Here is a 24,338-nt window from a genome sequence, read left to right on the forward strand (position 1 = left end):
CTGCTCAGATTCAGGATTTTTGGATTGCATTCCGGGTGCAGTGAAAAGAATGAATTGGGATTTTGGTGGGAAGGGAAAGGCAGCATGGAGCTAAGAAAGAAAACGGAGAGCAGGCAGAAGGTGTTGAGAAACTAGCTGGCTTGGCATACGTTGGAGGTGGAGTTGAGAGCCCCTGCTGCTGAATGGATCACAGGAAAGACGTTGAGGAGGGGAGGACTGACAATGAGTCTCTTTCCCTCTTAAGCAACTGAAGATAATGCCCCATTAACAGAGAAACGCAACAGGGGTCTTAAGTTGGTCATGGATTTCAATTGCTTATTGATTGGGTATTAATTCATATACTTAGATAACTTTGCTTAGAATTTTATCTTTTCATTGTTTTGTTTCTACCAAATAGCTTCGTTATTACCATGTTGAGATTCTAATTGATGGTCTCCAATTCTTCGCTGTTAACAAGACCTTCTTACATAAGAGTATGGAATTGATGGGTTATGTAGGTACATCATCTTCTACCCAGTCTTTGGCATCGTCACATATATTTAATGACCACTGTTATAGAAGAACCTCAAGCTCCAACAGGGTTGTTCTCATTGTTCTCAGAATGCCTGCCCCTCCTTTTTTTCCTGCACATTTGCTTTTGTCTTCTTTGTCCTCCTCCTTTCTGCCTGCCAACTAGAAATTTTGTCATCCTTTAAGTTCTTTGTGCTATGCCTCTGAGACACCTTTACTGATCAGCTCAGTTCAGTGGACTTCTCCTGACACATTAAACTTGACCTTGAAGTCTTAGTGTGCTTTGTATGGTGTTGGATTTTTTTCTACCCTCAAATATCATAAGTTTCTTGAAGGCAAGGATGAGGTCTTCCATGCTTCCAGAAACTTTTATAAACACTCAAACATGGTCAAAGTTTAGAAATCATTCTTGGTGAAGTGGATGAGTCAATGTCAAATGAGGTGGGAGGGGAGTCGGTTGAAGGAATATTCGGATTCAGGCGCAAACTTGAAACATTTACACCACAAACTAAAGGCAATTACCTAACTTCACAAAAATAATATTAAGTTTCTTCACATATCTTCACGTTTCACGAAAGAGTTATATCATGGCCTCTGTTTTCTCCTACCTCTCAATGCATATTAGAGACTGAACTTGAAGGACGTGTTTTCAGTTTTGTGGTACTTCAATGTTAACTTTTGCTGTACTTTCTAGAGTCACATTGTTCGTTTTTGGTTTTCATTCTCTGAAATATATTCACCAAGACAGATTCTGGGCATGAATCCAAAAAGCAGCTTCAAACAACTAGAAAATTAAACAGCGCCAATCAAATTTTCAGTTGTAACAGTTACTATTAAGCAGATCTCATTTAATTCTGTCTTTATCTGGACCATGGAAAATCAACTCTTGCCTTTTCCAGTCTCAGTATTTATGGAGCTGGGATACCAAACTAGGGTATGTCTAGATATTTGATACCCTAATCCCCCACTCAAGTGTGCCGTATCATGGAACACGTATTTTTAAAACATGTCTGAAGTATTTTTCTTTGAGAATTTGGGGAATTTTCAACATAATATGGAAGCCATGCAGAGTATCTTAAAGCCTCTATAGGTATTCTTTTTGTGTAGGAGCTTTAAGAAAAAAAAAAGAAGTAAAGCGATGTCAGTATGGCCACAAAATAATTTTTACATTGCATTTTATTGTCCAGAAAGAGGAACCCATTGAGAATTCCTTAAACTGGATTCATCTCCTCTTTTTATCTGGGGATTTCAACATCTACCCTAGTGGTTCTTAACCCAAGCTCAAATTAGAATGATCTGTGGATCTGACATCCAGGCATCAGGGTGATTCTGATGTACAGCCAGGGTTTAAGGCTAAGGCAGCTAACTAAACATTAACGCGCTGTAGTAGATACGCTTCATGCTGAGCACAGTAAAAGGGAAATGTTCATAGCAGTCTTCCATATAATAAGTACAGTATGGAAACATACATTCTAAACGTGAATCAACAGTAGAAGGGATAAGCAAATTGTTAAATAATCATGTAAGGGAATACAATGTGGAAGTACCAATCCCTGAGGTACACCTATGCAAGACAACATCGATGAGCGTTATAATGTTGAACGGAAGAAGCCAGATCTAAAGAAATGCATATTATTCCATTATATTTTTATAAAATTCAAACATGGAATAATTTCATCTCTGTTGCTCAAAGTCAGGATATTGATTACATTGGGGAAGGGAAATGGGGCAGGAATGGGGAGTGATCACAGGGAGAGAATTTATGGTGCGGGTAATGTTCTCCTTTTGGAGTTTCATGGAAGTTAGAGGCCTAAGGTTATACAATATAAAATTATGTATTTCCTTTACATTTTCAGTATGTCCTTAAACCTATATGCTAAACTAATTGAAGTTCATCTGTATTAAAAACAATAGAATCCTTTGAAACGAGCTCTTTTACCAAAAAAATAAATAAACAAATAACAAAAGTTGACAGTGGGATGGATCATTATGGGTCTTGATTTGCTACTAGTTCTTGTTTTGTTTGTTGGTTGGTTGGTTTTTTTGTTTGCTTGTTTGCTTGTTTGTTCGTGTTTAATACGATGCAGTCCTGGAGCAGACCCACTTAAGATGATATTTTGGAAGTTAATATATTAATTAGAGTAAGTGGGTTGATGAATCTGTTCACTAAAGTCTTTCCTAAAGCCAATAGCCTATGGTGTAAAGCCAATTATATGATTTTCAAACAAATGTAATTTCTTATACACTCACAGTTTTTACAGACTCCTGTGTGGCTCAATTGGTCAAGCATCTGACTTCAGGTCAGGTCATGATCTCATAGTCTGTTAGTTTGAGCCCGGAATCTGATTTGGATTTTGGATTTTCTTTCTCTCTCCCTCTCTCTCCCTCTCTCTCTCTGGCCCGGTTTTTACTCTTTCTCTCTCTCTTAAAAATAGATCAACATTTAAAAAATTAAAACAATAAAAAATAAAAAAAATAATGTTGATTTTGAGACAGAGAGAGTACAAACAGAGAAGGGGCAAACAGAGAGGACAGATGATCCAAAGTGAGTTTTATGCTGATAGCACTGAGTCTGGTGTGGTGCTTGTATTCACAAATTGTGAGATCATGACCTGAGCAGAGGTTGGACACTCAGCTGACTCAGCTACCCAGGTATCCCTAGATTCCCATTGTAATCTAGACCTTAGCAACGTTAACACTGGACTATTTGAAACTATCCTTGATATGTTGAATGTACCTAATAAATGTATGAAATTGAAACACTTTATTTATTTAAATGATACTAGACTGAATCATTTATTTGAAATGTTATTTTATGACTATGGTACTCTTAAAGTTTATTGCAGAAAAGCTAGAAAAGTAAAAATAAAAAAGAAAGAAAAATGGTCATAAGTCAAACACCTGGAGATAAGCATATCTAAACACCTTTTTTATGTTTATATATTTTTGGCAGAGAGAGAGAATGAGAGAGAGATGAGCAAGAGTGAGGGATGGGAGGAGAGAGAGAGAGATAGAATCATAAGCAGGCTCCACGCTGTCAGTGCAGAGCCTAATATGCAGCTTGGTCCCACAGACTGTGGAATCATAACTGAGCTGGAATCTAGAGCCAGATGCTTAACCGACTGAGCCATTCAGGTGCCCCTGGAGGTAAGCACCTCTAACACTGTGGTATAATCGCCAGGGAAGAGGTATATGTACATGCATTAACCAAAATTAGCTATGTAGCTGTGAATCCCATTTCTGGTCATCTAGTGATACGAGCATTTCGCTAGGTCATAAATGCTCTGCAGGGCTATGAATTTTAAAGGCCACATAGCATGCCATAACCTATTTAAACACTGCTATTGATCATTTAGGGTGTTCCATTTTCTTGCTTCAATTAGTTGCTACAAGTAGAATTAGCTTTTCATGGTCTAGACACGGTTTAGTAAATGTCAATTAAAAAATAAAAAGATCTTCAGCCGGTAATGTGAGGCAGAGGAACAGGTATGACCAGATTTGGCTTCACCTTGTCTATTGCTGGCAGTCTTTACATCCTTCTCTCCCTCATCCTCTTTTTCTCCTCCTTGACCCACAACCTCCACCTCTTTATTCCTCCTTCTTCTCATCCTTGTTTCTCTGTCTATACTGGCCTCCTTGCTTCCCATCAGTACACACATTCACACTCCTGCCTTGGGGAATTCATGGGTCCTTCTGCCTAGATCACCTTCCTGTCAGCAGGTAGTTCTCTCATTTCCTTGAAGTATTTATTCAACTGACACCTTTTTCAGCAGGACCTTCTGTGTCTCGTATTTCACCTTGTCTAGTATTTCACACCCCCTCCCCCAATTCTTATATCCTCTCCAAGATGTATTTCCTTTTTTCCCCCATTCATTATTCTCTACCATAGTTTCTATTTCCATTATCTTTGTCAATCTCCCCCACTGGACTATTAAACACCAAGATCACAGTGATCCTTGCTCCTTTTTTTCACTAGTGGATCCTCAGAGTGTAGACTGTGTTGTCTCATTCTAAATGCTCCAAAGTATTTATTGAATGATTCAATGAATCAACATCACTCCTTTCTTATGAATGTTTTATAATTTTGTACTTTACACTTACATCTATGATCCATTTGAGTGAATTTTTGTATAAGTTATGAATTTACGTCAAGGCTTCATTTAGTTAATCAATGAACCAATTAATTAAACAATTAATTACTTAGTTCATTGATTACTATTGCATACTAACACTTAATTGTTCCAGTAACACTTGATGAAAGACTATATCCCTTTTTCTGTTAGGTTGGCTATATGTCATTATCAGAAGTTGGGTGAGGATGCCTGTGTATGGGGTCAGTTTCTGGATTCTCTGTTCTCTCTTGACCTGTGTCTCCATCTTTCTTCAATATCACACTGCCTTGATTACGGGAGTTTTATATTAAGTCTTAAAATTGTGAAACATGAGTTCTCCAACTTGGTTATTTTTCAGAGCTGTTTGGCTGTTCTAGTTCCTTTGTCTTTTCATACACATTTTAGAATCAGCTTGGTGATATCCACAAAACAATCCTGGGATTTCGACTGGGATTATGTTGAATCTCTAGATCAAGTTGATAATTGACATCTTACTAGCGAGGCTTCCATGGATAGATATGGCATATGTCTCCATTTATTTATATCTTCCCTGATTGATCCAATCAGCCTTCTGTGGCTTTTAGCATACAGATCCTGTGCATGGCTGTTAGATTTAAATGTAAGTATTTCAATGTTTGGTGTGATATTAAATGGTTCTTTAAAAGCATTTCATATTCTAATTGTTCATTGCTTATGTATAAAAATAAAACTGAGTTGGATATATTGAGCGTGTATTCTGGGGCTTATTTAATTATCTTTGAGTTCTAGAAACCTGATGTATACCTCTTAGAATTTGTTTCATGTTGATAACCCCATGATTTAAGAGTCGCGGCAGTTTTCAGGACACCTTGATGGCTCCATCAGTTGACTACCAGACTGCTGGGTTCAGCAGCTCAAGTCATGGTCCCATGGTCAGGGGATTGAGCCCCGTGTGGGGCTCTGTGCTAAGCATGGAGCCTGCTTAAGCTTCTCTCTCTGTCTTTCTCTCTGTCTCTTTCTCTCCCCGTCTCTGCTCATTCTCTCTTTCCAAAATACAAATTGAAAAATAAATAAATAAAAGAATCGAGATAGTTTTTATTTTTACTTTTTCCAATCTGAAGGCCTTTTCTATGCCTTTTTCTGTACGTGCCACGCTTGTAACCAGGGGAGGTACTGGTGTTTATGTCGATTTGTACACAGAACTGGCAGATTCCTTGCTTGTATTGTCTCCTTCCTTGGATTTCTCCCACACTTTCTCCAATCAAAATAGGATTCAGAGGGACCCTATTCTAGTTTCGGTTCAAGATGGCTGTGTAGGAAGGCCTTGAACTCAACTCCTCCAAAGTGAAAGAAGATTTCAACTACCTCCATATTGACCTTAAACTTTCCAACTGATTAACTTTTTCTTTCCAGCTTCTCTCCTTCTTTATGATTCTTTATTTTTGAGACAGAGGGAGACAGAGTGCAAGTGGGGGACGGGCAGGGATAGCAGGGGACATAGAATCTGAAACAGGCTCCAGGCTCTGAGCTGTCAGCACAGAGCCCAATGTGGGGCATGAACCCATGAACCATGAGATCATGACCTGAACTGAAGTAGGATGCTTAATCAGTCGAGCCACCCAGGCACCCCCTCCCCACCCTCAGCTTGTCTCTTAATTCAGGATCCTGAAAGCAAAGTATCACCTGATGGGAACTGAATCTACCTCTCTAGCAATAAGGACTGCCTGAGCCAATAAGACTCCACCCTCAAGCCCAAGACAATGACCAAACTGACCTTAGTGACCACCTGTGTATACCTACCTCTTTTTGTCCCACATTTTCCTTTCATAAACCTGGAAGTATTTTCAGCACGTTAGAGGGAGTCTTTGATGTGAGTCTGCTGCATTTCTGGTGTCGGCCTCTGAATAAATTTCCCATTTGTTTCACCTCCACTAGTTCCTTTGAATTGCGATCTTGTCAGTAATGGGTAGCCAAACCTCACCTTTTTTGGGTCCCCTGGAGCTAGGTGCTCTTGTGCCTGAACTCCCTGACTACGTTTCTGGTGAACCAGCCAGAAGGTGTACTTCCAATTTGTCCAGCTCCCTGGGGATTGCATACAACAATTGGTATAACAATTGATATAACAATTCCTCCTGAGGAGCTGAGGACTGACTGCACAGATTGTGCCTAACAAAACATAGAAAATTGAAAGACAACAGCAAGACAGAGAGACAGTAACAAAGGAAACACTCACCCCTAACGTTGCCAAGAGCAGTTGGGGAAGGACCAGGAACAGACTCCTCTGTCTTTGGGCAGAAAAAAGAAAGAAAGAAAAAAACAAAACACAACCCTGCAGTTTGAAAAGAGCAACTGTCATATAAAAGAGAGCATTAGAACTCTGTCAACGACAGAGGAGCCACAGGAGTTCTCTCTGGGTCATAGAGACGGGAGAATGGCAGGGTTACATTTTACATCCACATTTTTTAATGTTTACTTATTTTTGAGAAGCAGAGAATACAAGCAGAGCAGGGGCAGAAAAAGGGGGACAGAAGACTCGGGAAAGGCTCTATACTGACAGCATCAAGCCCAATGTGGTTCTCAAATTCATGAACTGTGAAATCATGACCTGAGCTGAAGTCAGATACTCCATCCACTGAGCCACCCAGCTGCCCCACATTCTCCCTCCACCTTAAAAGCATAGACCACAGCAGGGTCCAGTTGCTGTAGCTGGCCTGCTGCCTCAGTAAGTTCCAGGCACACAATACACACCAGCCCCAATTGCACTGGACACACACACACCCATGACATGCTTTCCCCCCTTAAACAATGCACTTTAAAGAGGAACTAGCATATAAAAAGAGCCATTCCTGGACTGTAACCCACCTCAGCTCCCACGGCCCCTTCAGGGCACCCTCTCAGTGAAAAGTCCTGGTACACCCTAGTTTATATCCACTTCAGCTTCAACTATATTGGCAAAGTATCCTCTGCATGTACAGCCCCAGGTGCCTTCAGCTTGTACCCACTTTAGCTTCACCTATCTTGCCCAGGAACCGTCTGCATAGAGAGATCAAGGACAACCTGACCCCCAGACTGCTTATGTTCTAGCCACCCTGTACAGGGCACCTATACACAGCACCCCAGCATGCCTCAACGTGCAATCATTTCAGCTTCAGCTGTCCTGCCAGGGTACCCTCAACACACAGAATCCTGGGACACCCCAGTCTGCGTTCACTTCAACTTTAACTATCCTGACAGGGCGCCTGCTATGTAGAAAGTCCCAGGATCCCCAGTCCATGCAAGCCACGGCTTCAGCCAGCCAGCCAATGTCACCAGCTAGCACACAGAGTCTACCCAGGGGGACAATCATATATAAGACAATTCCTTCAAGTGTAGGAGAAGTAGCTGCTCTGCCTCATCTATAGAAACAAATGCAGAAAGGTAAGCAAAATGGAGAGATAGGGAAATATGCTCCAAAAGAAAGAACAATAAAAAACCCAGAAAAGAGCTGAAACAGAGGTAAGCATTGTGTCTCATTTAAATCAAGAATGTAAATTAATGATGGTCAAGATGCTCGCCGGGCTGCAGAGAAAAGGCAAGAACTAAGTGAGACCCTTAATTAAGAGATAGCAAACACACACAAAATCAGAGTTCAAGAATATAATAGCTGGAAAAAAAAAACACTAGAGGGAATCAAGAGTAGAAGACGGCATGTGGAAGGACATATCAGTGATATGGAAAACAGATTAAGGGAAAGCACCCAAAACAAACAGCAGAAAGATTTTTTTTTTTAATGAGGATAGGTTAAGGGATACTTTGGAAATATCAAGTGAGCAAAAATCCACATAATAGGGATTCCACAAGAAGGAAAAGGGGTACCAAAATTATTTGAAGAAAAGATAACTGAAGACTTTCCAAAACTGGAGAAGAAAACAGACATCTAGGACAAGAAGCACCGAGTTCCAAACATGATGAAACCAAGGAGCCCCACACTATGACACATCAGAATTAAAACGTCAAAGTTTAAAGATTAATAAAGAATTTCAAAAGTTGTAAGAGAGAAGCAAAAGTTACCTATGATTTGAAAAACAAATCACAACAAACAAACACCTAAAGGTGTCAGCTGATATTTCAGCAGAAAGTTGGCATGCTGGGAAAGAGTGACATGATATCTTCAAAGGCCTGAAAGGATAATCCCACGACCAAGAAAACTTTACCTGGAAAGATTATCATTAAGACTTGAAAAAAAAAAGAGATAAAGAGTTTCTCAGACAGAAGATAAAGAAGTTTATCACCACTAATCAGCAATGCAAGAAATGTTAACGGGGGGAAATCATAATTAGATATTACAGAATTATGAATAAAAAGATGTAAAATATGACAACATACACATAAAATTTGGAGGAGGGACTTAAAAAAGTTACTCTTTGTATTTTATTTTACTAAAATAATATGTTTTATTTCATGTTTGAGAGAGAGAGACAGAGTGTTAACAGGGAGGGACAGAGAGAGGGGGAGGCACAGAATCTGAAGCAGGCTCCCGGCTCTGAGCTGTCAGCACAGAGTCCAACGTGCAGTTCAAACTCACGTATTGTGAGACCATGACCTGAGCTCGAAATCGCACACTTAACTCACTGAGCCACCCACTTACCCCAAAGGTTAGTCTTTTTAAATTTCTCGAATATGTTTATATTTAAGTGACCACCAAATTAACATAGACTGCTGTTTCCTTGGGATGTTATATGTAAGCCTTGTGATAACAAACTCAAAACACAAAATACATGAAAAATAAAGAAAAAGAAAGCCAAGTAAAGCACAACACAAATCCATCTATGAGAAAGAAAGAGAGTACGGAAAAAAAGAAACAGAGACCTACAAAAGCAACCGGAAAACAGAGAACAAAATTACAATTAGTACATAACGGTCAACAATTACTTTAAATATAAATGGCTGAAGTGCTTCAGTCCAAATACGTAGGGTAACAGGATGGACAAAAAACAACACTCATCCATATGCTGCCTAGCACGGACTCACTTCAGACCTAGACACATACAGACTGAAAGTGAAGGGATGGAGATACATTTCCCGTGCAAATGAAAGCAAACAACAACAAGGACAACAAAAACAACATCAAACAACAACAACACCTCAGAACCAGGTAGCAACACCTATATCAAACCAAATAGACTTTAAAATCCTCAATAAAATATTAGCAAACTCCTCTCAACAACACACTAAAATGATTAAGTGGCTTTTATTCCAGGGAAACAAAGATGGCTCATCCAATCAATCAACATAATATCCCACCTCAACAAAATGCAGGGTAAAAATCATATGATTATACCAATAAATGCAGAAAAAGCATATGACAAAATTTAACATGTATTCATGGTAAAAGTTCTCAACAAAGTCAGAGGGGCGGACATGCCTCAACACATAAAAATATTATTTTATATATTGTTTATATTAAGTTCACACCTAACATCTCAATGGTGAAAAACTGAGAGCTTTCCCTCTAAGATCAAGAACAAGATAAATATGTCTACTTTTGCCACTCTTGTTTAATATAACACTAGAAGTCCTAGCCACAGGAATCAGATAAGAAAAAAGAAATTAAAATCATCTACCTTTGTAAAGAAGCTGAACTGTCACTATCTACAGATGACATGAAAATATGCATAGAAAACCCTAAAACTTTCCCCCCAAAACTACTAGAAATAATAAACGAATTCAGTAAAGTTGCAGATATGGATTTGATCACAGAAATTGGTAGGGTTTCTATATAATAATAATGAAGTCACAGAAAGAGAAATTAAGAAAACAACACTGTTCCTAATTGCACCAAAAAAAGAGAGAGTAAAATAGCTAGGACTAAACTTATCCAAAGAAGTGAAAGACCTGTAGTGTGAAAACCATAAGTCAATGATGAAATTGAAGATGACACAAACAAATGGAAAGCTATCCCATGATCATGGATTGGAAGAATCAATATCATTAAAATGTCCATATTACTCATAACTATCTACAGTTTCAATGCAATCCCTATCCAGATACCAAAGGCACTTTTCACAGAACTGAAACAACTAATATTAAAATATGTATGGGACCGCAAAAGACATGAATGAAGAATGAAATTTCATTCTGAAGAATGAAAATAATCTTGAGAGACAAAACCATACCTGGAGGTATCAAAATCCCAGATTTCAAGATGTAGTACAAAGCTTCAAGTAAAGCAATTAGTATGGGAAGTGGCACAAACACAGACACATAGATCGATGGGACAGAATAGAAAGTCAGGAAATAAGCCCATGCTTATGTGGTAAATTAACCTATAACAGAGGAGGCAAGAATAAACAATGGGGGAAAGACAGTCTCTTCAACAAATGGTATTGGGAAACCAGGAGATCTACATGCAGGTAGCTAGGACCTAACCCTAACGCTGGCCTGGGCTCTGGCCCTAAAGGGACCTAGCATGGACGTCTGAAAGAAATAACGGATTGGGGCCAATTACCATTGGGGAAGATCCTGTGTGGAAGTCACACTCTCTCCATGACATTTCCATGGCCGTGATGGAGATGGAGGAGGAGATCCTGAGACAGTTTCAGTCTGGCCCACCCATATGTTTGGCTCCGCTCTTCCAACGCTACCCCTGACCCATAACCGCACATGGGCCCTCATTTCAGTCCTGCAGGAAAATCACATCACTGTGGGTTGTTGGAGCAAAGGCACTTCCGGAGAACCAACCCTAACCCTACCCACTGCTCTGCCTCTAAGCGGGATCACCTTCTAAGGCTGAGAAAAGAAGCGGTGGGGCATGGATTCCTCCTTTTTCTACCCTGTGTTCTCTTCAGGACCTCAGGACATTGAATGCTGCCCACACTCACTGGCAACGATAGTCTGCTTTACTGAGTCCACCAAATCAAACGCTAATCTCACCCAGAAACACTCTACAAATATCCCGAGAAAAAATGTTTAGTCTGGGGCACCCCATGGCCAACTCAAGTAGACACGTAATAATAACCATCACAGGGTCATTCTCGTTTTGCTTCCCTTCCCTCATTCACCTCCTATTGCTAACTTTCAAGTTCTGAAGTCGTTGCTTTTTATATTCTGACCAGTGTATAGCGTTAAGAGAAATTTGAGGAAAGTTGTCTTGTGCAGGGACTGGTGTTTCAGTTAATATGAAAATGTTTCTGGTCAGGTAAGGGAAAAAGATCTTAGCTAGGGCACCAACATACTCCATGGTACTTTATCAGGGTTGGCCCTCAGCTTTCCAAACCCTTAACATGCTAATGGGAAGGCAGTGTAACATGGGTGAGAGCATGCATATTGGCATAGGAGCAGAGCTGGTGCCCATCGCAGCCACACCACTTGTGTTTGTGTTATCTTGGACCAATTACTTAACATATCTGAAACTCAGCTGCCTAATTTATAAAATGGAAATTATAACAAAGCGTCAAAAAGTTTAAATGACAGTATTGGCAAGGTGCTTAATCCAACACCTGACAACACGGAACAAGTGCTCCACTGATGATAGCCATCATTATCCTCATTTGAACAGCTAAGACAGGCTAATATTCTGTGTGGGGTCAGATACCTACAGGTGGATCTCAGGTCTTCTGACACTGATTCTTTAATTTGGAGGGAGCCCAGGGCCAGGATGGCTGAATGAGTACAAGGAGGTAGACCAGTAAGCCAGTCCTCTATCCACCTCTTATTTGATAGTCCAGTTGTATATTCATCTCTTTCCTTCCACTAAAAGAAATGCAAATCCCTCCCTCTAGAAGAAATAATACACAGACGCTTGCATGTAATATTAAGTGTTAGGCTCTGTAAAACTGGCACATGCATCATCTCATTTAATCTCGCAATGGCCCTTCATATGGGAGTCCTTATTCCAATTTCCAGGTGAGGAAATTGAGACCTAGGAAAGTCAAGTGCCTTCCGCATAACTTGTTTATGACTGTGTTAGACAACAACCCTAGACTCCTACTCCATGTCCAGTGTGTTTTCTTCTGTGCCACAGTTTGTTCTCTTCCAAGGCGAACACTGCTAAAGAATCATTTGAACAAAGCAGTAAAAAAAAAAAAATCATTTAAGACGTCTAGTTTTCACCCAAGCACTGCTTTCTGGGTGACTTTGGTGTGTTTTCTCTCTGAGAAACAAAGGTGAGAAATTCCAAACTTCGGCCTTTGTTACCGAGTTATGAAGACCAGTAGAAATTAGTAAAGCTCACTGGCAGATTAAGGTTTCCAAGTTGAAGACATTAGTTTGAATTCTCATATTATGGGTGTTAAAGTGGAAGCTCGGATTTCACATGGCTTTGACAATCGCCATCAATTCCTTTCTTCAAGATTTGACTGCATATTCTCAGTCTTTCCTTTTTTTTTTCTTTTTTAAATATACTTCCAATCTGACAGCTCATCCGTAGTTTCTCCCTATGTCTAGCAATGGCCATTCTCCATATGTCCACATTAAGCCTATCATCAAAGAAGAATAAAAGATAAAAGAACAAAGCCAGAGAAGTAAGACTCAATACTAAAATGTAAATTGGTGTTAACACTTCTACTTCCAGCCAAATGTAATAACAAAAACTAGATTTATACTCCTTATGGAAGCAGCTAAAAGCGTAGACAAAATATATAAGAAGCTGTTCTCAAAACATCAGACATCAGGCAGTGAAGGGCAGTGGTCCCTAATATTGGGAAATAAATGAAATGGTTCCTACAGTGACCTAGCTTACTGACTAGGCAGGGTTTTGAGTCTGTGGTTTAGAGAGGAGGAAGCTGGCATAGCCCAACAGTTGCCCTGAATTGTGGAGGGGGTAGTCACTGATTCAGGAAGACTGCTATATTTCACAGAGCAGAGTACCAAAGAGGAGAAAGTTGTTCACAGAGAGAACTCCAGAGATCAACAGATTGCATGCCTTGAGTATTCAATTGAATATTGATAAACTCTTGTGTATGAGGAAACTGAGACCAGGGGAAGGAACAATACCCACTGCCATACAGGGTCAGGAATAATGTCTGACAGCCAGTGTGGAAGACCTCACAATTTACATGCCATTTGGAAAATACTTGATTTTTGTGTCAGTACTGGACAAAAATTATCCCTAAACTAAGTGCTGCCTGTGCCTTGCCCAAACTATATTTAAAGAAAGACCTGAAAGGATCAAGCTATTTCTAAGTAACTAAACTATGTCCCAAAACAAAAACCAAGAATATTTTTAGGAATCTAGAAGTATCCAGCCTCTGACAGGCTAAAACTGACCATGTTTGGCAACCCATAAAAAATTATCAGGCATGCAAAGAAGCAGGAAAATAAAACACGTAAGGAAGAGGAACTCAACTGACACTGACCCAGAAATTACAGGAATGATATAATTTATACATAAGAACATTCAAATAGTTATTATAACTATTATCAGTATATCCAAGAAATGATAGGGCAGAATGAGCATGTTAAATAGAGACATGCAAGTGATATGTAAGACCTAGACCAAACTTCTCATGACAAAAGCAATGACTAAAATAAGAAATCTGCTCTATGATTACTGAATGGAATTAAAGGCATATAAACAGTGCAGAGAAAAAATGTTGATGAACCTAAAGACACAGCAATGGAAATCATCTGAAATGAAACACATAGAGAAAATATGACTGCAAATGGTCTAATATACATGTAATTGTATCTACAAGGAACACAGACAAGAAAACTAATTTGAATAAATAATGAAACTAATTTGAATTTATAGTTGTTAAGGTTGATGCAAACTAAAAATATATAGTTCCAATAAGGTCAATGAACCTCAAGGACAGGAAATATGAGGACAACTACACCAAGGAACCCCATAATCAAATTGCTTTAATCCAGAGAAAGGGAGGAAAAAGATTTCTCATCAGAACCAATGCAATCTAGAATACAATAGGATAACATTTTTAAAGTGCCTAAAGTAGGAAACGATTATGATATTGGATTAGGCAAACATTTCTTAGCTACACCACCAACATTTCGATTCATTACAAGAAAAAAAATATGATTGGGTTTTATCAAACTAAGAACTTTTGCTTTTCAAAGAACAAAGAGTTTGAAATAACAAGAGTGAGACTGGCAGAAAATATTTACAAATCACCTATGTGAAACAGGACTTATATCTAGAACATATGGGCAATCCGCAAGACTCAATATTCTGAAGCTAAATAATACAAAAAAGGCAAAAGATTTGAAAAGACACATTACCAGAAAAGATGTATGTACAGCAGATAAACACATGAAAATGTGTTCAGCATCATGAGGGGAAATGCAAATATAAACTACAATGAGATAACACTTCATACCTACTAGCTGTCTAAAATCAAAAGACTGGGCTCCGAAGTGTTAGCTAGGATATGAAAGAACTGGAATTCTCACATACTGCTGATGAGAATGTAAAAGTGATAAAACTACCCTGGGGAAACAGTTTGACAGTATCCTAAAAAGCTGAACATTCAGCTATTCTATGACTCAGCCAAATATACTCTCAAATATTTTCCCTAACGAGATCAAAGTATACGATCATACAAAAAAAAAAAAAAAAAAAAAAGAAAGAAAGAAAAGAAAAGAAAAAAATGAGTGTTTATAGAAGCATCCTACTATGTCCACGGAAGCCTAGATGCACTGATATTGTCCAAGGACAGGACAGAGACAGAGAAAGATATATGGATATGGGGGAGGGAGGAAGCGTTCCCTAAAGAAAATGATCACAGGGACTCAGAGACAGAAAGAGACCAGAGGGACATTGAAGGAGGCAGAGGAAGGAGAGTAAGTCACAACTAGAGATACCCACAGAGGGGGAGTGTGTGTGTGTGTGTGTGTATGCCTGTGCCTGTGTGTGTGCGTGTGCGTGTGTGTGTGTGTGTATGAGTGAAATTGTCTGGGTCTGAGAGAGAGGTGTTGCCATGATTCCTAGACTCTCGAATGCCCTCTTCCAGCAGAATGGAGGCCCTGTCTTCTCAGGAATCTCAGCGTTTTCCGGAACATGACTCATTTCCTTTGGGGCCCTAGCCCATCCTCAGGCTAGGGCCATAGAGCACAAGGAGTGGGAACATGAAGCATGAGGATCCAGACTAGGCCCAGCAGGTGGAGTGTCAAGGCCCAAGGCTTTTACATGCCTGCTGCCAGCTTCTGGAGCCCACCAGCATTTGGGAAGCATGTCCACAGCCCTGTGGCCCTTCGGACACTGCAGTGGCTGTGGCTGTGGCTGTGGTGGACGTGGGGCAGAGGCAGAGGCAGTGAACTTTTTGACCACGGGTCCTTGGGGTGAAGGAGCTCCAGGCCAGGCCCAGACAGTTGGCTGCTCTTCAAGAACAATCAGCTGGAGGGCAGTGGGCATGGCTCCAGCAATTGAGCCCCTGCCTCCTCTCCCAGGTCTGGAGCCAGTTCTCTGCCTCCCCCTCCTGGGTGACCTCCCTTTTTGGTACATGTCCTTTTCAGCTTTGTCACCGACCAAGTCTGTCCTGCGGGATATCTCATATCGGAGAACTAGTGCTACAGAGCTCACCTCTTCGGGGAGGAGCCAAGATGGCAAACAGCATGGAAGTTTCTTAAGTGTCTCGCGTGCATGACATACAGCCAGACCAACACTAAACCATCCTACCCACTCAGGAAACTGACTGGAGGATTAACACAGAAATCTTCATATCCTGAACCACAGAATTCAGCAGGTATGTGGCATGGAGAAGTGAACTTGGAGAGCGAGGTGGTCCAGGAAGGGAGGTGCTTTTGCATGCAGAGAGGCAAAGGAGACTGGGCACATGGAAGGGGGGCAGAGAATATGGGAAACCGCCCATCCCAAAAGCAGGTGGAGAGAACTTGGAAAATCAAAATGGCAGCAGTGACTAAACTAAACATGCAGAAAGGAGAAAGGAGAGGGTTTGAATTCCATTAAGACTGTCAACATGGGGAGCGCAATATCTGCCAATCCACAGTTCGATACCTGGAGGTGCTGTGGTGGGAAGGGCAAATTCTCAGGACAGGCTTCAGTGTAGGAGGCTCTCTGGCCACAGAGGGAAAAGTGGTTCCACTGCTAGAAGGACATCTATCTGGTAGAGATGGTTGAAGCCACCTGCACCCAGCAGACCCCAGAACATGGCCACATTCGTTGGTGCTGGAACAAGGTCATTAAGAGTGAAGCCTGTGTGTTGTGGTTTGCCATAATCCCTGAAATGCTGCTGCTACACTACCTCGCAAACTTTTCTGGGGTGGGCTGGCCTTGGGCCTTAGTCTCTGGGCACCTGTAGCAGCAAGGTCCAGCAAGCATTCCTAGGTGCAGACAACATTCAGCCATTGCTCATTTGGCCATTGCTCAGTGAGACCCTCCTGCAGAGGGGCGGAACAGGTCAAAGCCACAGTCCTTAAGAAGTAAGGGGCCAGGGAAAACAATCACATCTGAGACAAAACTCAGGAGAGAGGTACTCCCTGGGGCCTGGTCATAGAGAATGCAAAAGCGGGCAGTGGATGGAAGCTGAAGACAGGGGACAGTGCATGATTGCTGACCCGGGAGAACAGACTAGGTAGCTGGGTGGCACCATCTTCACCACTGTCATGCATGTGCATAGGCAGCAAGGAGAGCCTCAACAATCCACCCCAGTAGGCTGGCAATGCCATCTCGTGGAGAACAGAGCAGTTACACTGAGTGCTTCCCAAATGGGCTCATTTGGAGCCCATTTGGGCTGACTTCTAGGGGACACAGAAATTATTTCAGTAGTACTTCAATATGTTAGCAAGTCCATCTATTAAATTTCCTCCCTTTCCTTTCCTTTCCTTTTTCCTTCCCTTCCCTTCCCTTCCCTTCCCTTCCCTTCCCTTCCCTTCCCTTCCCTTTTTCCTTTCCTTTCCTTTCCTTTGTTTTTTTTCTCTTTTACACTGTTTCTTGAATACAGGAAGAGAAAAAACTCATTTTTATTTTCAATTCTCATTAAAAACATTTTTCTTTAATTTATATTGCTAATTTTTTTTTTACTTTTGTGTAATTTTTTCCCCAATTTTATTTTACTTCCATCATTTTATTTTAGTCTACTTAAGTTTATTCACCTCTTCAATGTTTCAAATGGTTTCCAGGGTTTCTTTCTTTTTCATTTTTTTTTTCTCTTCTTCATTTCTTTTCGTGTTTTGATTGCAGAAAGTGAAAAACTTCATTTTTATTTTCAATTTCTATTAAAATATTTTTCTTTCAGTTTTTACTATATGTTTTAGTTTTATGTAATTTTCTCAAATTCTATTTACTTCCATCACATGACTTTAGTCATCTAAAAATCACTTTTTCAAATGTTCAAATGATTTCCTTTTATTCCTTTGTTTAAATCACTTTTCTGTGCTTCATTTATTTCTTTTTCTTGAACACAGGAAGAGAACAGATTCATATTTATTTTGATTTTTACTAATTTTCTTTAATATTCTTCTACATTATTCTCTACTTTTGTTTCTACTTTCACAAATTATCTTTTACTCCCATCATCTCATTTTAGTCTACTTCAGTGTATTGATTTTTCAAATTCTCAAAAGATTTCCCTTTTTAACATATTTTATTATTATTTTCTAAATTTTCCTCCCCCCCCCCAGTTTATTTTTCTCTTGTGTCAAACCACTTTCAACACCCAGAAGAAACGCCTAGAATCTAGTAGCATTCATTCCATTTGTATGTGTGTGTGTTTAATTTTTTAATATTAATATTTTTTAATTTGAATTTTTTAGTTTCAATTCTCTACCTCATGAATTCCTTTTCTCCCTTCAAAATGACAAAAGGAAGGAATTCACCTAGAAAGAAAGAGCATGAAGAAACGAGAGCCAGGGATTCAACCAACACAGATACAAGCAAGATGTCTGAAGCAGAATTTAGAATCACGATTATAAGAATACTAGCTGGAGTCCATTGTAGATTAGAGTCCCTTTGTGCAGAGAAAAAATGAAGTAAAAACTGGCCAGAATGAAATAAAAAGTGATATAACTGAGCTGCAATGACGGATGGATGCAGCGGTGTCAAGAATGGATGAGACAGAACAGAGAATCGGTGATACAGAGGACAAACTTATGTAGAAATTGGAAACAGGAAAATCAAGGGAGACTAAGGAAAAGAGCATGATTGAAGAATTAGAGAAATCAGAGATTCATGCAAAAGGAACATCATCAGAATCATAGGGGTCCCGAAAAGGAAGAGAGAGAAATAGGGATAGAAGGGTTATGTGAGCAAATCATAGTGGAAAATTTTGCTAACCTGGGGAAAGACACAGCCATCAAAATCCAGGAAGCACCGAGGACCCCCATTAGATTCAACAAAAACCGACCCTCAGCAAGGCATATAATAGTCAAATTCACAAAATACTCAGGCAAAGAGAATCATGAAAGCAGCAAGGGGAAAAAAGTCTCTAAACAAGAAGGGAAGATCTGTTTGCAGGATAGTTTTGCAGCAGACCTATCCAGAGAAACTTGGCAGGCCTGAAAGGAGGGATAGGATATCTTCAAAGTGCTGAATCAGAAAAATACACAGCCAAGAATTCTTTATCCAGCTAGGCTGTCATTCAAAATAGAGGGAGAGAGAAAAAGGTTCCCAAACAAAACTTAAAGGAGTTTGTGAAAAACAAGCAGAAAAACAAATTACAAAGGACAAGAAAACACCACCAGAAACTCCAACTCTACAAACAACATAATGGCAGTAAATTCATATCTTTCAGTACTCACCCTAAATGTCAATGGACTTGATGCTGCAATCAAAAGATATAGGGGAATGGAATAGATGAGAGAAAAAGATCCATTAATATGCTGTTTACAAGAGACCCACTTTAGATGTAAAGACCACTTCAGAGTGAAAATAAGGGGATGGTTCTCCATCTGTCATGCTATCTGTCAACAAAAAAAGCTAGAGTAGCCATACTTCTATCAGACAATCTAGACTTTAAAATAAAGACTGTGTCAAGAAATCCAGAAGGGCATAATATCATAATCAAGGGGTCTATCCACCAAAGAGACCTAGGAATTGTAAACATTTATGGGCAAATTTGAGACCAACCAAATATATAAATGAATTAATCACAAACATAAAGTACTTCATCCATAGTAATACCATCATAGGAGGAGACTTCAGCACCCCACTTGCAGCAATAGACAGATCATCTAAACAAAAAATCAACAAGGAAACAGGGGCTTTGAATGACACACTGGACGAGAAGGACGTCACAGCTATATTCAGAACATTTCATAATAAAGCAGCAGAATATACGTTCTTCTCCAGTGCACATGGAACGTTCTCCACTAGAGACCATGTACTGGGGAAAAGAAAAATCAACCCTAAGTAAGTTCAAAAAGATCGAGGTCACACCATGCATAGTTTCAGACCACAACACCACGAAACTCGAAATACCACAAGAAATTATTTGGAAAGATAACAAATGCTTGGAGACTGAAGAACATCCTACTAAAGAATGAATGGGCTAACCAAGGGTTAAAGAGGAAATAAAAATTATATGGAAGTCAATGAAAATGATAACACCACAACCCAAAACCTCTGGGACACAGCAAAGCAGGTCATAAGAGGAAATTATCTAGCAAGTCAGGCCGTCCTAAAGAAGAAAGATAGATCTCATAAACACAACCTCACCTTACACCTTAAGAGACTGTAAAGAGAACACCAAATAAAACCCACAACATTCAGAAGACAGGAAATAACAATGATTAGAGCAGAAATTAATGCTATTGAAACCAAAACTCAAACAAAACAAAAACAAAAACAACCTCAAACAAACAAACCAAAATAGGAGAACAGACCAATGAGCCCAGAAGCTGCTTCTTTGAAGGAATTAACAAAATTGATAAGCCAGTCATCAGTTTGATGAAAAAGAAAAAGGAAAGGGCCCATATAAATAAACGCAAGAATGAAAGAGGAGAGATCACAACCAACACAGCAGAAAGGCAAACAATAAGAAGAGAATATTGGGAGTAATTATTTGCCAATAAAATGGGAAATCTGGAAGAAATGGACAAATTCCTAGAAACATATACATTACCAAGGCTGAAAGAGGAAGAAAAGGAAAATTTGAACAGACCCATAACCAGTAAAGAAATCGAATGAGCAAGCAAAAAACTGCCAAAAAAGAAGACTGCAGGGCCAGATGGCTTTCCAGGGGAGTGCCAGCAAACATTTAAGGAAGAGTTAACACTTATTCTCTTGAAGCTGTTCCCACAATAGAAATGGAAGGAAAACTTCCAAACTCTTCCTATGAAACCAGCGTTACCTTGATTCCAAAACCGGAAAGAGGCCCCACTAAAAAGGAGAACTATAGACCAATTTCCCTGATGAACATGGATGCAAAACTCCTCAACAAGATATTAGGCACCCGGATCCAAGAATACATTAAAAAAGTTATTCACCAGGACCAAGTGGGATTTGTACCTGGGATGCAGGGCTGGTTCAACATCCGCAAAACAATTAACGTGATTCATCACATCAATAAAAGAAAGGACAGGAGCCATATGATCCTCTCAATCGATGCAGACAGAGTGTTTGACAAAATACAGCATCCTTTCCTGGTAAAAAACCCTCAAGAAAGTAAGGATAGAAAGAGCACACTTCGAGATCATAAAACCATATATGAATGACCCAACATTAATAACACCTCAATGAGCAAAAGCTCTCAGCTAAAGTCAGGAGCGAAACAGGAATGTCCACTCTCACGACTGTTATTCAGCCTAGTATTGGAAGCCTTAGCCTCTGCCATCAGACAACACAAAGAAATAAAAGGCATCCAAGTCAGCCAGGGGGAGGTCACTCTTCGCAGATGACATGGCACTCGATATGAAAAACCCAAAAGATTCCACAAAAAAACTGCTAGAATTGATTTATGAATTCACCAAAGTTGCAGGGTATAAAATCAACGCACAGAAATCGGTTGCATGCCTATACACAAACAATGAAGCCACAGAAAGATAAATCAAGGAATCAATCCCATTGACAGTTGCACAAAGACCCATAAAATACCTAGGGATAAATCTAACCCAAGAGGTGGAAAATCTACTCACCGAAACAATAGTGAAAGAAATGGAAGAAGACACACAAGAACGGGAAAAGATTCCATGCTCCTGGATAGGAAGCACAAATATTGGTAAAATGTCGATACAATCCAAAGCTATCTACATATTCCATTCACTCCCTATCAAAGTAACACCAGCATTCTTCATAGAGCTAGAAGGAATAATCCTAAAATTTGTATGGAAACAGAAAATACCCCGAATGGCCAAAGCGATCTTGAAAAAGAAAGCCAGAGCAGGACGCCTCACAATCCCAGACTTCAAGCTATACTACAAAGCTGTAACCATCAAGACAGTATGGTACTGGCACAAGAACAGACCCTCAGGTCAGTGGAACAGAGTAGAGAACCCAGAAATGGACCCGCAAACGTATGGCCACCTAATCTTTGACAAAGCAGGAAAGAATATCCAATGGAATAAAGAGTGTCTCTTCAGCATGTGGTGCTGGGAAAGCTGGACAACGACATACAGAAGAATGCACCTGGACCATTTTGTTACCCCATACACAAAAATAAACTCAAAGTGGACGAAAGACCTCAATGGAAGAAAGGAAGCAATCAAATCCTTGAGGAGAAAGCAGGCAAAAACCTCTTTGATCTTGGCCGCAGCAACTTCTTACTCAACATGTCTCTGGAGGCAAGGGAAACAAAAGCAAAAATGAACCACTGACACCTCATCAAAATAAAAACCTTCTGCACAGCGAAGGAAACCATCAGCAAAACAAAAGGCAACCGACAGAATGGGAGAAGATATTTGCAAATGACATACCAGATAAAGGGTTAGATTCCAAAATCTACAAAGAACTTGTCAAAGTCAACCCCCAAAAAGCAAGTAATCCAGTGAAGAAATGGGCAAAATACATGAATGGACATTTCTCCAAAGAAGACATCCAGATGGCCAACTGACACATAAAAAAATACTCAACATCACTCATCACCAGGGACATACAAATCAAAACCACAATGAGATACCACCTTACACCTGTCAGAATGGCTAACATTAACAAGTCAGGCAACAGCAGATGTTGGCGAGGATGCGGCGATAGAGGATCTCTTTTGCATTGTTGGTGGGAATGCCAGCTGAGGCAGCCACTATGGAAAATGGAATGGAGGTTCCCAAAAAATCTAAAAATAGACCTACCCTACATCCCAGCATTGCACACTCCTAGGCAATTATCCACGGGACACTGGGGTGCTGTTTTGAAGGGACACATGCACCCCCATCCATAGAGCAGCACTATCAACAATAGCCAAAGTGTGGAAAGAGACAAAGTGTGGAAATGTCCATCGATGGATGAATGGATTAGGAAGATGTGGTATACATATAAAATGGCATATGAGTAGGCAATCCAAAAGAATGAAATCTTGCCATTTGCAACTACGTGGGTGGAGTGGGAGGGTATTATGCTACGTGAAATTAGTCCTCTGACTTCACTCATATGAAGACCTCTCAAGGGATGATAATACCGTGTTCTTTGTTTTGAATAACACCTACAACAGTATCAGGTGGAGATGAAGTGATAGGAAAAGCAAATTGACCCAAGAGAAGTGCGGCTTAGAAAAAACTGTGGTCAGACTTTGAGGTGGGTCTGGGTCATCGCCTGGCCAGCCCCTCCACTCAAGGGTGCAGCATTGTTCAGCCACATTTCTGGTTCCCTGTGTTCCTGCACTGAGGTTACAGACTCTGAGGGCAGATCCTGGTGACTCAAGCAAGGGGTGCCCATGCGAGGCACAGCATGCAGAATTGGAGTACCATTACGTCACAAGAGCTCACCTAATCAAGAACCAGCAGCTCTTTGCAAGAACCTCCAATAGCTGAACATACACCAGCCTGATGACCCAGAGATCCCATGACCAAATACACCCAATGAAAACGAAATGTGAAGACAGATGTTCACCATACGATGCGTGCGTACATGTTCACAGCCCTCTTTGTGATACCCTAAAACAGAAGTACCCAAATCTTCATCAACGCTGTAACCAAGAAAGGGTGCCATACTCCCAGCAAGGTGTGCCATAGAACGGGATTGGCCACATCCAGCCTACAGCCATATCGAGCCACTCCCTGCTATGTAAATAAAGATTCACTGGGACACAGCCACATCCATTCATTCCACATCGCCTATGCCAGCTTTTGCCTTACAGCAGCAAAGACGAGCAGTTATGAGATAGTATAGCCAGCAGAGCCCAAACTATTTACTATCTGGCCCTTTCCAGAATGAAATTTGCCAACCCCTGCTATATACAAATGAAAATAAACAATTATAACCTCCCTGGGAGATGTGGATGATTTTTACAAACATAATATTGCGTGAAAGAAGTCAGACACAAATGAGTATCTGTTGGACGATTGCATTTGCATTGAGTGCAAAGACTGGCAGGACTTTGCATGCTGCTGGAGAGAGGGTGACAGTTGCCCAGTGAGGCTAGTACCTGAACAGGGCCCGTGGGAGCTGATGGGCACTGGACATGCTCAGCTGACTCTCCATCCGGGTGGTGGCCCCACGGGCATTCCTTTTGCGAACATTCATGAAGATGCACAGGGATGCTGTGCATACTTCTCTGCATGTGTGTAGTTTGTCGATAAAAATTTTCAAATAAATAAAAAAAAAAGAAACAGTGGGCATATGTAGGGATGCCAAGTATTTTCCCAATGTATTTCCTGGAGAGAAAGCTCAAATAACAGATTGTCAAGTTAGACAAC

General features: G+C 40.3%; 1 protein-coding gene across 1 annotated transcript in view; it reads right to left on the reverse strand.

Annotated features, from left to right (window-relative positions):
- The window catches only part of LOC128773796 (coiled-coil domain-containing protein 71L-like), a 37,464-nt gene that overhangs the window by 12,139 nt on the left and 987 nt on the right, over nt 1-24,338 (reverse strand). Inside the window, exon 3 of the mRNA XM_053891388.1 lies at nt 23,551-23,608. Within this exon, the coding sequence (XP_053747363.1) occupies nt 23,551-23,608 (58 nt within the window). The remainder of the gene's footprint in view (nt 1-23,550; nt 23,609-24,338) is intronic.

Source organism: Panthera pardus, unplaced genomic scaffold (assembly GCF_024362965.1).
Source record: "Panthera pardus isolate Hobbes unplaced genomic scaffold, ASM2436296v1 HiC_scaffold_27, whole genome shotgun sequence".
NCBI classification, from domain to species: domain Eukaryota; kingdom Metazoa; phylum Chordata; class Mammalia; order Carnivora; family Felidae; genus Panthera; species Panthera pardus.